We start from the raw sequence: 14,019 nt of genomic DNA, 5'->3' as shown, positions 1-14,019 counted from the left end.
TACAAATAGCTAAGAAATATATGAAGAAATGCTCAACGTCTCTGGCCATAAGAGAAATTCAAATCAAAACAACATTAAGATCCCACATCACACCAGTTAGAATGGCCATTATCAAGAAGTCTAATAACAACAGATACTGGTGGGGATGTGGCCAAAAGGGAATGCTACTACATTGTTGGTGGAAGTGCAGATTTGTTCAACCATTCTGGAAAGCATTATGGAGGTTCCTCAAAAGACTAAACATAGAGCTCGCCTATGATCCAGCAATCCCACTTCTGGGCATTTACCCAAATGACCACAAAGAAGGCCATACTAAAGCTACTAGCACAACCATATTCATTGAAGCATTATTTACCATAGCTAAGATATGGATCAACCCAGATGACCCTCAGTAGATGAATGGATCAAGAAGATGTAATGTATGTACACAATGGAGTTATATGCTTCCATCAGAAAGAATATCATTGCCCCATTAGAACCTGGAAAAAATTATATTAAATGAAATAAGCCAAACTCAAAGAAAAGTAGGTTGCATGGTTTCCCTCATTTGTAAGAACCAAACTTGCATATTTTAACAATATAACATTGTCTTACTGCAAATACTTTTGTATTCAGTAGTTTGTATCTCAGGGAGGTTTTAATTTTGCTTATGATGTATATACTATCATATACCTATGCTGTCTAAGTAAATTAATAGCAGGTGTACATTGGCATGTGGAAGATCATCTTTTCTTTCCTTTTTTTTATCTTTCAGCACACATCTTAAATACATCCTTAATTTATATGAGTAACATATAGTTAAGACATCCATTCCTCGAAAAAGGGTTACAATATAGTTAAGAATAGAAAGTTTTGATAGTATGTCATTTCATAGTTTTAAAAAATTACTTTGTCATTAGAATATCTGAAAAGAAAACTGTTGATATAAAGTACTGTATACTTTTTGAGGAATTTTTGTTCTTAATTTATTTGCAGATTTTACAGATACTGAAGTCTCAGCCAGATTCAGCATATCAGATATCACAACAAGTGGGTTGGCAAGACACTTTGGTTAGACTTTTTTTAAAAGCAGATTTTAAAAATGGAAATTTTCTTCATAAACATTGTAGGAGTGTTTTAGTGAAAGAAAATAAATGTCCATCTGGTGAAGACACTAATGGTAACTTTGAAAAGACAGATGAAGAAAAAGTCAACTCTTTTACTTCAGCTAATGTGCCTTCAGATTACTGGAGTTCCGAGGATAGACACTCACTAGATTTAAACACACCATTATTTCAAGAAGATAGTTCTGTGGGAGAACTGTCATTCAAATCAGAGAATCAAGAAGAATTCTGGCATAGTAACCCTTCAGATTTGAGTTTAGATCTTACTGGAATCGACTCTTGTGAACTCAGTGATAGAAGCCAAATCACAGACAGTCTACCTAGTACACCATCTCCCATAGAGTCTAGTAAGTCATTTCCTGTGCAGCCTGACAAGGAAGGTAGCATCACCAATGATATCGGCTTTAGTGATGACTTCTCTTTACTGGAAAACCAGGAGGTAAAATTGCTTATGTTTTTCAAATAATATTTTAATTTTCATGTCTATTACATGTACTTGGATCAGTACTCTGTAAACACATTAATGATTTCATATTCCTGTTATAAGTCTCATAATGTATGGCTTAGAAGCCTAATGAGGTGGTAAAGATTAAAAACAGGACCTGGTACATTCATGGCAAGTGCTTTACCAGTGATTTACATTTCCAGTCCTGTGAGTGTTTTGATAACAAAGTTATTGTTTCATGCACCTATCATCTCCAGAGCCAATTAAAATTCCAGCTTCATCAAGGCATTTTTGAAGTATATGTGATGATAGTTCTTAGGATATGCTTTTAACACTTCCTTAATCAATAACTCATTTACATTATCTTTTTTATAGAGATGTGAGGAAGAACTTATTCAATTGCTGACAAGTATTTTGAATTACATAATGTGTAAGGGACTAGAAAAGTCTGATGATGATACTTGGATTGAAAGGGGACAAGTGTTTTCAGCACTAAGTAAACCAGGAATATCCAGTGAGCTACTTCGGCCATCAGATGAAATAAAACTAATGTAAGCATTCACTTAGGGATTTTTAATCTTACTTTTGGAATTGTCAGGAGTCTAAAAGATATTGGTCATTGAATACTTAGGAGTAAATGGACAGGGGAAAAAACAGAAATTATGCTTAAATCCTTTTCCTGTGTTTTATTATTCTAGTAAAATGTAGAAAGAAATAAAATTTGATATTTAAATCAAAAGAGTTTTAAATTATTTCACACTTCTTATTTAAATTTTTTCTGCAGTATCTTAGGACTTGATGTATTGTTCACATTTGAGGGTTGCCATGGAATAAAGGTAGTATCATCATGAACATTTCTAAAGCATTTAGTGTTCCCTATAGATAATGGGACTCTAATAAGAGTATACCAAGAATTAATTAACTTCTTACCTGTTTTCCCTCAAACTCTCTCTAAGGCAGAAGGCAATTCTTAGCAAGCAATTCTTGCAAATTTTTAAGTTTTTCTCATTTATGGCTGGTGCTCTACCTCTTGAGCAATATCTCCAGTTCCAATGTTGGGCTGGTTAATTGGAGATAAGAGTTTGGGATTTGTCTGCTAAGCTGACATGAGACATTGATCCTCAGATCTCAACCTCTTGAGTAGCTAGGATTATAGGCATGAGCCACTGATACCCAGATAATTTCTAAATTTTTTAAAGAAAGTATTTTAGAGAAAATAGAGTATGAGTTATTTTCATAGCATTTTAATATTTTTCCAAATCAAGTTCACTTTGACCTTTAAAGTTGTATATTGAAAATATTCTGCTCTAGACATTAAAAAGTTGCTCTATTATTAAATTTAATATGCAACTTTTTAGTTACATCTACAGATGTGTTATTGGAGATAGAAAACTGCTAGTAAACAGTTGTTAATGTTCTTTTTCTTTCATGTCTTAATGTCTTTCTGAGCATTCTTTTTTAAGTTTATTTTAAGTAGTTATATAAATAGTTGCCATTCAACAAAGTAGTATATGAATACAATGAATCTTAATCATTGTCACCCCTTTCATTATTCTTCCTGGTCCCTCCCAACTGCATTCCTTCATACAGCAGTTTTTTTTTTGGGGGGGGGGGGTTTGCCAGTCCTGGGCCTTGAACTCAGGGCCTGAGCACTGTCCCTGGCTTCTTTTTGCTCAAGGCTAGCACTCTGCCACTTGAGCCACAGCACCACTTCTGGCCATTTTCTGTATATGTGGTGCTGGGGAATCGAACCCAGGGCCTCATGTATACAAGGCAAGCACTCTTGCCACTAGGTCATATCCCCAGCCCCCATACAGCAGTTTTAAGAGGATTTTTGTTTTATACTTAGTTTGCTACAGAAAATGTTAGAATGGACAGTCACAGAAAACAGAGAAGCAAAAATTAACCTGGTAACTGCTGAAAATGCCTTTCGACTTATGCTGATCATACAGGACTTTCTACACTCAGAGGGACTAGTCAATTCAAATATGTGGACTGAGAAGGTTAGTGACATTCCTTTAAAGTTAATTTTAAGAAATCAATTTGGCTCTCCCTCTTTGTAGAGCAGTAATACTTAATCAGATGCAGGTTAAACATGGATAAGATGATAACAAACCACAGATTTTGTTTGCTATTAGAAAATTCTTTTGACTTTTGTAAACTAGACATTGGACTAGCTTTGAAATATTTAAGATTTATATTAATGTTGGGGGAAATTTCATCAGTACATCTAAAAACTGAATGTTTTATTTCTCAATTTTTTCTTTTCTGTTAGCTTTTAGAGGATATCATGCTACTCTTCGACTGTCTGTCAGTATGGTATTCTGAGAATCCAGTAGGGATAAAACTCTCCCAAATTCAGATACAATTGCTTTTGGGATTCATTGGAAAGGGCAGTTTGCAGGTTGGTCATTTATTTTATATTATTTCCTGTACTTGCATACTGTATAGTTATTTATGTGTCAATTAGTTGGTAATGCCTTTTCAAAACTTCATTTTATTAGTTCCCAAAACATCTGTATTATCTATGACCCTACCTAAAATTTTAATTTTGTGAGATCAGAGAGCAGCTTAAGAGGCAGTTAATTGATTATGTCTTCTTCGTATTTATGACTTAATGTATTTTTGTGTGTGTGTGCCATTATTGGGGCTTGAACTCAGAGCCTAAGTGCTGTACCTGAGCTTTTTCTCTCAAGGCTGGTGCTATATCACTTGAACCACAGTTCTGTTTCTGGCTTTTAGTGGATCATTGGAGATAAAAGGCTCAGGGACTTCCTACTCATGCTGGCTTCAAACCATGATCCTCAGGTCTCAGCTTCCATAGTAGCTAGGATTATAGGCATGAGCCATTGGCATCCAACCAAACTTCATGTACTCTTAAGAATGCCTTTTATAGGATTTATTCATAGCTTATACTAGAAACATTACCCAATATCATCTATATTTAGTCTAGCTTGCTAGGTGCTAGACAGACCATGTAGACTAAATATGTGCAGTTTAAGGTTTATATTTTTCTAAAATGTTCCTTCATGCAGGGAAATGTATGGACTTTGAAAAAATTATGTTAAGTAAAGTAAGTCAGGCTTTGTCTCACAGGAGAGACAAAGGATGCATGCATGGTTTCTCTCAGATGTGGAAGTTAGATTTAAATTGTAAACATATATGAAGACATATACAAGGTCATATTCATATATATAATCATATTGACTAAAGTATGGTGTGTGCAAAGGAGGATTGCAGTGGTGTAACTCCTTTGAACAACTAACTTACCGCTTAACAAAATGAGTAACAGAAAGCTGAAATGTGTTTTGGGGAGGAAGGATGAAGGTAGGGAATGGGGTGGGAGAAGACAGGAGAGTTGAGTGAACACATTCATGATATTCAATATGCATGCGTGAAATGGAGTGGCGATGAGTTGGGTTGGAGGGATGGGAGAAAATGTAAGGTGTAACATTGATCAAGATGCATTGTGCTTATAAACTGACATGCTGAATTGAACCCCTTTGTACAACCACTTAAAGGTAATTTAAAAATTATTATTATTATTTTTTTTTTTTTTGACCAGTCCTGGGCCTTGGACTCAGGGCCTGAGCACCTTCCCTGGCTTCTTCCCACTCAAGGCTAGCACTCTGCCACCTGCGCCACAGCGCCCCTTCTGGCCATTTTCTCGAACCGAGAGCTTCATGTGTAGGAGGCAAGCACTCTTGCCACTAGGCCATATTCCCAGCCCCTTAAAAATTATTTTAAAAAATAAAACATAAATCCAGGTACTGGTGGCTCGTGCCTATAATCCTAGCTACTCAAGAGACTGAAATCTGAGAATGATGGTTCAAAGCCAACCCAAGCAAAAAGTCCGTGAGACTCATACCTCCAATTAACAAAACTAAACTAAAGTGAAACTGTGGTTCAAGTGGTAGAGAGCTAGCCTGAGCAAAAGAGTTCAGTTAGTTTAGCTTGCCCAGGCAATGTCCGGGCACTGAGTTCAAGCCCCAGGACTGGCACAAAACAAAAGTAAAATGTGAAAGAAAATTCAGATTTCCCATGGTTGGTGCACCTCTCTGAGCAGTCTTTGTGCAAGTTCAATTGATGATAATGTAGCTATAACCACTCCTGTAGCTCTCTGATTTTGACTCAAGAATCTCATGCTTTATGTCAATAACTATGGAAGCTTGACAGGCTAACTGAATACCTTAGCAATAAGGTAAGCCATATGGGACCTTTTATGATTATTGACAATTATTATATCAGAGTTCTGAACTTGAAGAGTGGCATAAAACCTTTTCTATCATTAAATATTTTACTCTGCTTTTCTCATCTTGCCTGTTTTCTTCCAGGTTTGTGCAATGGCATCAGCTAAGCTAAACACCCTTCTTCAGACCAAAGTGATTGAAAATCAGGATGAAGCATGTTACATTTTAGGGAAACTAGAACATGTTCTCAGCCAGTCAATCAGAGAACAGACTGAAATGTATTCATTTTTGATTCCCCTTGTTCGTACTCTGGTTTCAAAAATTTATGAACTTCTCTTCATGAACTTGCACCTGCCTTCTTTACCTTTTACCAATGGTAGTTCCTCATTTTTTGAAGATTTTCAAGATTATTGCAGTTCAAATGAATGGCAAGTTTACATTGAAAAATATGTAAGTTTCATCTTTTTGAGCAAAATTTTTCTGCTACATCAGTTTTTTAGAAGTATATAAATTCTATGTATTCTTTGTTTTTTAAATAAGATTGTACCTTACATGAAGCAGTATGAAACTCATACATTTTATGATGGTCATGAAAACATGGCACTTTATTGGAAGACTTGTTATGAAGCTTTAATGGTGAATATGCATAAACGAGATCGAGAAGGAGGGGAAAGCAAACTCAAATTTCAGGTAAAAAATATTATATCTCAGGCTGGGAATGCAGCTTAGTGATAGAGTGCTTGCCTAGCATGCATGAAGCCCTGGGTTTGATTCTTTCATACTACAGAAACAGAAAAAGCTGGGAATGGCACTGAGGCTCAAGTGGTAGAGTGCTAGCCTTGACCAAAGAAGCTCAGGGACAGTGCCCAGAACCTGATGAGTTCAAGCCCTAGGACTGGCAAAAAAAAAATTTAAATGTTTTCAAATTAAGCCTTTTGCAATGATTTCAAGCATTTAAAATGTAAATGATAGTAATATCAACACGGAAAATTGGAAACAATCTGTCTGTAAATTATTTGAGAGTTAGAAGAAAAATAACTGATAAGTAACAGTTGAATAAATTGAGTACAATATTCTAAATGTATAAATTATATAAAAAGTCTCTTAGGGCAAAAGTCCACTAGGAGGCATATATAAGGAGGTCAGATGCACATTTGTGCTAAAAGGAAATTCATAGCACATAGGCTTATAGTAGAAAAAAAGGTTTCAGTAATTGTAAGTACTGTAATACTGCAAACAGGAAAATAATTTAAACTTACAGCAAACATAGATAAGAAACTAACAAAGATCTGAACTGAACTAAGATGAAATTCAAAGGAGGATAACAAAATCTGGCTCTTCCTGTTAGTAAAACTGATGAACTTCTAGCTAATTGGACACAGCAAAATAAGAGAAGTAAAACATTATTTAGATCAGAAATGAAAGATGTGATATTACTATTGACTCTACAGACATCAGTATGGTAATAAAAATTACACTATTTATGCACATAAATTTGACAGCTTTAAAAAATTTTTGGTAGCTTTGTGTTTGAACAAATGAAATATGGCCTTACTAGTATTCTATAACTTGAACTAGACTCCTAGTCATTTTTGCTTACCTTATTTTTCTGAGAGTCTTAGTTTTGCTTGGGACCAGCTTCAGTTTGCAGTATACCTACCTTCACTTCCTGACTAGCTGAGATCACAGGCACATGCCACCATATGCTGTTTATTAAGATGCGATCTTACTTCCGTGCCTGATGGGCAGACAAATCTAAGAGACTCTTATTTCTAGTTAACTACCAAAAGGATGGAAGTAGAGACATGGCTCTACTGGTAGATTGTCAGCTGAGAGCACTAAAAGCTTGAGTGAGAGTGTAAGATCCTGAGTTCACGTCCCAGTACTAGCATGAATAAAGGAGGAGGAAGAGTCTCACTAACTTTTTACCTTGGCTGGTCTTGAAGGTCAATCTTTTAGATCTCAGCCTCTGGAGTAGCTGGACTCTCAGGCTTGAGTTATGCACTTTGCTCAGTCTGACAACTTATCAGTTTCTTGGCTTAAAAATAAGTTAAGGACTGGAATGTGGCTTAGTGGTAGAGTACTCACCTAGCATGCATGAAGCCCTAGGTTTGATTCCTCAGCACCATAGAAACAGAAAAAGCTAGAAGTGGTGCTGTGGCTCAAGTGGTAGCATGCTAGCCTTGAGCAAAAAGAAGCCAGGACAGTGCTCAGGCCCTGAGTTCAAACACCAGGACTGGCAAAAAAAAAAAAGTACATATGTTAGATAACATATTAGATAATCCTAAATCTATTAAAGAAATTCAATTTATAAACCTTCTAAAAAGGAAAACTCCCAGCCAAGTAGGTTTCATGTACAGATTCTATCAAACATTGGTGGAGAAGTTATACCAATTCACAGTTTCTTCAGACAGTAAAAATATTTTCCAACTCATTTTATGAAATCAATATTACATGTCCTCATACTGGCAGTATACAAAACATAGCACAAGAAAATTGTAGACTAACAGTCCCTCAGGATGGCCTTCTGGCAAGCCAGAGATACTTCGAGTTACCAAGTCTAGAAAGAAAAGGAGGGAGGGTAATGGAAAAGGAAGGAGTACTTGAAGAAAAAGAACTTCACAGAATTTAACATCCAAGCTTAACCTCTACAAAAATCTGACACTTAGCTTCATGCCACATACAGAGGGGGTTTTTAGAAGAGTGTAGTATAAGATGGTCTCTACAAATACCAAAGAATTCTCAGGAGTAAGGGTCTTGAATGAAGACCCAAGCTTCTTTCAGCTAGATAACGTGTCAAAGCAGAATGTTAAAGTGTACACCTTTCAGTAGATATATTCTAGGGCAATAGTAAAAAATGAATTCAAGATGTCATAAAATAGTAGAACAACCAGCAAAATTATTAATATAATCATAATTAACTGTAGCAGAAGGATCACTTCTGTCTGAAATCCAAAAGAACTTCTGTTGATGTCACCAGTTTGGGCCATGTTCTAGTGAACAGTATATCTCCTGCCAGCTAGTATAATTGGGAGAATTTTCGTTGTTTTTTGTTTTTGTTTTACTTATGACTTAGTACTCTATTACTTTTCTTTTAGGAGTTTTTTGTGGAGCCATTTAATCGAAAAGCACGTCAAGAGAACCTGAGGTATAATAATATGCTTAAACAACTTAACAGTCAACAGTTAGACACTCTTAGATGCTGGAAGGCAGTATGGCTCTATATTACAGGCGAAAGAGGTCCTTGGGCTGAAAGGTAGGATCATATCATTTAATACTTTTTCTTTAGGATTCTGTAGAACTCTCTCTCTCTCTCTCTCTCTCTCTCTCTCTCTCTCTCTCTCTCTCTCTCTCTCTCTCTCTCTGTGTGTGTGTGTGTGTGTGTGTGTGTGAGTTTGGGGTTTGAACTCAGGACCTTGTGCCTGCTAGGTGGATGCTCTACCACTTGATCATTATTTTTCTGAATAAGGTCTTGTTTTATGCCCTGGTTGGCCTGGACTTAGTGCTATTTGTGATTCCCCCATAACTGGGAGATACATGTACCACTGTATCCACCTTTCTTTTTGGTTGAAATGGGGTCTTTCAACTTTTTAGGCTAGCCTCAAACTACTGTCCTCCTGATCTCAGCCTCCTGTGTAGCTAGGACTTACAGGTGTGAGCTACATAGCACCTGCCTGTGCCTAGAACTTTTAAACCAGTGTTCTCTCTCTCTCTCTCTCTCTCTCTCTCTCTCTCTCTCCCTCTCCCTCCCTCCCTCTCCCTCTTCCTCCCTCCCTCCCTCCCTCCTCCCCTTCCCTCCCCTCTCCTCTCCTCTTTTCTCCTACTGGAGTATGAATACAGGACCTGTGCATGTTGGACAAATGCTCTATTACTTGAGCCATGTCCCCAGCCCTTCATTCCAATTTTTAAAGAGTACTTTTAATATTATTGCATCTTTGTGGCAGAGATATTTGGAAATACAAGCTCATGGTAATTAAGAACTTCATTGAACAAGGAAGAGTTGAAAGTATCAAGCATCAAGTATAAAAGTCCCTGTTTAAATCTTACTTCTGCTTTCTGTAGACCTTGGGCACATAATTTAATCTGATGTAGGATCCTCATGTGTAAACTATAGATGGCTACACGAATTCATTTTAATTCTCTCATGGTGTTTTGGTCAAATGAGATAATAGATATGAGCAAATGTAATATACTTGCTACAGTATTTGAACCAACTAATCTTTGTAACTGCAATTTTACTTGTCTCATTATAAATATTCTAAATATTTTAGGAAACAGACTCCAATTCACTGGAAACTAGCCAATGTAGAAAATTATTCCCGCATGAGACTCAAACTGGTGCCAAATTATAATTTTAAAACACATGAAGAAGCCAGTGCCTTGAGAGATAATTTTGGTGAGTTCCAATGATCATGTGGTTATTTATTGAAGGTAAGGTATTTCTAGGCTAGGAATCAAGGTCTTAACTTTCTTTTTAAATTTAATTTTGTAGTCAAGGTGATGTACAAAGGGGTTATAGTTACATATGTAAGGTAATGAGTATATTTCTTGTCCAACATTGTTACCCCCACCCTTGTGGTCTGACTATTTTTTAAATGTTTACTCATAAAGGAAGTGTAGCATTTTGAAACTGGCTTTTAAATAGTATGGTTGTATGTATTCAGTGCTGTTATGTTTGACCTAAATCTAAGATAACTTCATATTTCCATTGATTATAAGATTTCAAGGAAAAAATAATAGTATGGTTGTATGTATTCGATGCTGTTTATGTTTGACCTAAATCTAAGATGACTTCATATTTCCACTGATGAAAAGATTTCAAAGAAAAAAATTTTAGTGACCAAATTTACTGTGGTTTAATTCAACATCTGTCTTTTGTAGTGAAACAATGTCTTCCTTTAGACTGCTAGTAAATGTAACTATGATTCTTAGCAGTCTTTTAGCCTTTTATAATCTGTTTTAAAATAACTCTAGGCTGTTAGTGTTTTAGATGAGCCAGTGCCTTCTTCTAGAAAAATGTACTTTAATAGCACTATTTCAGGAACAGATGCTAAGGGGTTTCCGTAGTTCTGTATAAAGGCCTTCCTTTCTAACCATCTTACTTGCCATTACTCCCTGGGAAATATACAAGAAATCATGTTTGTGATGTCATTGGCAGCTATATATATACACATTATATATTTTTTATATGCATTATATATTGTTACATATGACATATAATATATATAACACATATAACATATAATATATAATATAACATGTAACATATCATATAATATATGATAAATGGTTATATTGTTACATAGTATATTTTTATTAAACATAATTATAATATATCGTATATTATATACTATATTATGCTATTATACATTTTATATACATATAGATTAAATGGTATTTTACCATAGCCACTGCTGCATTCTGTGCTCCATGACTGTTTTACTGGTGAAGTAGGGGTCCACTTTTCATCTTCCATTTAAAAATTTTATAGGTTGGCTAATACATATGATACCATAAATTTTAAGAAAGCCATATGCCTGCTATTTAGCAAGTCAAATATAGTAAGTAATATTCTTTAATACAAAATAGTATCCCTGTCCATAATACAAATACTGTGTTTGTAAATACTGTATATATGCAATATTTCCATTCCTACAAAATGTTTAGCTCATGAAATATAAATTGCATATATGTATCAGAATTAATTATCTATTGGTTGCCATATGCTCCAAAACTGAACACTTTGGCTCTTAGTCTATGATTATTTGCCAGTTTAAAAACAATTTGTCGGGGCTGGGAATAGGGCCTAGAGGCAAGAGTGCTTGCTTCGTATACATGAAGCCCTGGGTTTGATTCCCTAGCACCCACATATGTAGAAGATGGCCAGAAGTGGTGCTTTGGCTCAAGTGGCAGAGTGCTAGCTAGCCTTGAGCAAAAAGAAGCCAGGGACAGTGCTCAGGCCCTGAGTCCAAGGCTCGGGACTGGCAAAAAACAAACAAACAAGAGGGGGAATGAGGGACAAGGTAACAAGCAGTACAAGAAATGTATCCAATGCCTAACATATGAAACTGTAACCTCTCTGTACACCAGTTTGATAATAAAAATTTGAAAAAAAGAAAAAGAAAAAAATAAAAAACAAACAAAAAACAATTTGTCATGTTCTTCCTTAGGATTTCTTTAGTACACATGTACAAGAAAAAGTTTTATCACATTAATACATTGGAAATGATCATTTTTAAGTTAATAATTGATATTTTAGATTTAATGTGGTTACATGTGATTAATGGTGTAGTGCAATTCAGGTACATAAAATTAGTTTTCTACTTGTTTTACACTTTTTAATAGAAACAAAGGAGACTGTCATTAAAAAGTTGTTTACCATAGTTTAGATACATTCCTTTGACCACATGTACATAATTTTTAAAATTACTATCAAACCAAGCATGGTGGCTCAAACCTCTAACCCTCCCTACTCAGAAGGGTGAGATCTGTGGGTTACAGTTCAAAGCCAGTTTGGGCAGGAAACTCCATGAAACTCTTATCTCTAATTAACCACCAAAAAGCTGGAGGTAGACCACTAGTGGTAGAACACTAGCGTTTAGCAAAAAAGCTCAGAGACAGTTTCCAGGCCCTAAGTTCAAGCCTCAGGACCTGTACACAGACAAAAAAGTCACTATCCAACATCATCTAATTCAAAGTACTATCTTTACTTTTAATACACACATATAATCTTTGACAGTCAGAAATTATAGAGGGGTATAGTATTATGTTTTGTTTGTACTTAACAGATATTTTGTGTTTGAACAGGTGTCCAACAGTCACAGCCTTCCAGTGATTCATTGCTTTTGGAAGTAGTAAAACAAGTTAAAGTTAGTGATGTGGAGGAGGATAAATTAGAACTTCTTGAAGAGGACTTAGCAGCCAAAGTACATATGTATGTAAAGTATTGGGAAGAATTTAAAATTGTGTATTCTAAGAAATAGGATTTTGAATAAGCTTGAAATTCTAATTGTACGTTTCCACTGTTCTGGATTTAATTCCATGTCAGCTATTAGAGAGTCTTCAATGCTTATTGAGATTATCAAAGAAGGTTTTCAAACTGGTATCACTAGATTTTGTCCTTGAAATTAGAAAATATTTTTTTTCAACAACAACAACAACAAAAAACCACCATGCTGGTTCATGCCTGTAATCCTAGCTACTCAGGAGACTGAGATGTGAGGACTGCAGTTCAAAGCCAGCGTGGTCAGGAAACTCCCTGAGTCTCAGATCACCTCCAATTAAGCCAAAATTGGAGCTGTATAGCTCCAATGTGGAAGATTTCTAGCCTTGACAAAAACAACAACAACAAAAAAAAAAAACTCAGAGACAGCACATAAGCCCAGAGTTCATTCCCCAGGACTGACACAAAATAACAGACAAAAAACCAATATATCAAATTTGTGAGATCCAGCTAAGGCTTATTTAAGTAGTATAGGGCCTGAGTATGTAGCTCAGTGGTATAGTACTCACCAACTATGCACAAAATACTGTATTTGACCTTCATCTTGAAAAAAAAGACATATAGAAACTATAAAAGAGAAATGAGACAGAAAAAAGGATTAAGGAAAGAAAAGCTGGCCATTAAAAAAACAAAAAGATGGGGCTGGGAATGTGGCTTAGTGGTAGAGCGCTTGCCTGGCATGCATGAAGCCCTGAGTTCAATTTTTCAGCACCACATAAACAGAAGAAGCCAGAAGTGGCACTGTGGCTCAAGTGGTAGAGTGCTAGCCTTGAGCAAAAAGAAGCCAGGGCTTCTTTAAGAAAAACATAAAAATGAACAGAAAGCAAGAAACATATATCTCTGGCCAGGCTATTTAGGGACAAAAAAAAAGACAGCAATAATCAGTCTCAGGAAAGAAAAACATCACCACCAATGTTAAAGTGATTAAAAAGGAAAGTATTCTTTTTCAATTCCTTTATGACAGTAAATTTCACAATATAAATGAACAAATTCTTTGAAATACAAATTACCAAACCTCCCTCAGGAAGTAGATGACTTATGTGGCTTTAGATAAGTTTTTTAAATTTGAGTTAATAGTTTAAATTTTCATTCAGACAAATATAAAATATATTATTTTCTCATCCCCTTTTTATTTCAGTTTTCATGTATATCACACCTATATTTGTCACATAATTACCAAACTTAGTAAGTGATTATCATCTTCTGTCATATATTGGCTTTCAGCTGGGAGGTCTTCCTGTTTTTGGTGAGGGGGTTACTGGGATTTGAACTCAAGGC

The 14,019-nt window shown here is 35.6% G+C and overlaps 1 protein-coding gene across 5 annotated transcripts in view; it reads left to right on the top strand.

Moving 5' to 3' along the window:
* Nbeal1 (neurobeachin like 1) overlaps window positions 1-14,019 on the top strand; it is a 151,281-nt gene that overhangs the window by 85,656 nt on the left and 51,606 nt on the right. For all 5 annotated transcript variants that reach the window (XM_048344930.1, XM_048344927.1, XM_048344926.1 and 2 more), the window contains 9 exons: window positions 976-1,542; window positions 1,924-2,099; window positions 3,398-3,551; window positions 3,824-3,952; window positions 5,883-6,188; window positions 6,279-6,428; window positions 8,837-8,994; window positions 10,010-10,134; window positions 12,546-12,672. In XM_048344930.1, the coding sequence (XP_048200887.1) occupies window positions 976-1,542; window positions 1,924-2,099; window positions 3,398-3,551; window positions 3,824-3,952; window positions 5,883-6,188; window positions 6,279-6,428; window positions 8,837-8,994; window positions 10,010-10,134; window positions 12,546-12,672 (1,892 nt within the window). The remainder of the gene's footprint in view (window positions 1-975; window positions 1,543-1,923; window positions 2,100-3,397; window positions 3,552-3,823; window positions 3,953-5,882; window positions 6,189-6,278; window positions 6,429-8,836; window positions 8,995-10,009; window positions 10,135-12,545; window positions 12,673-14,019) is intronic.

This window comes from Perognathus longimembris, chromosome 4 (assembly GCF_023159225.1).
Source record: "Perognathus longimembris pacificus isolate PPM17 chromosome 4, ASM2315922v1, whole genome shotgun sequence".
Lineage (NCBI taxonomy): Eukaryota > Metazoa > Chordata > Mammalia > Rodentia > Heteromyidae > Perognathus > Perognathus longimembris.
This window is presented reverse-complemented; position numbering and strand designations above follow the sequence as displayed.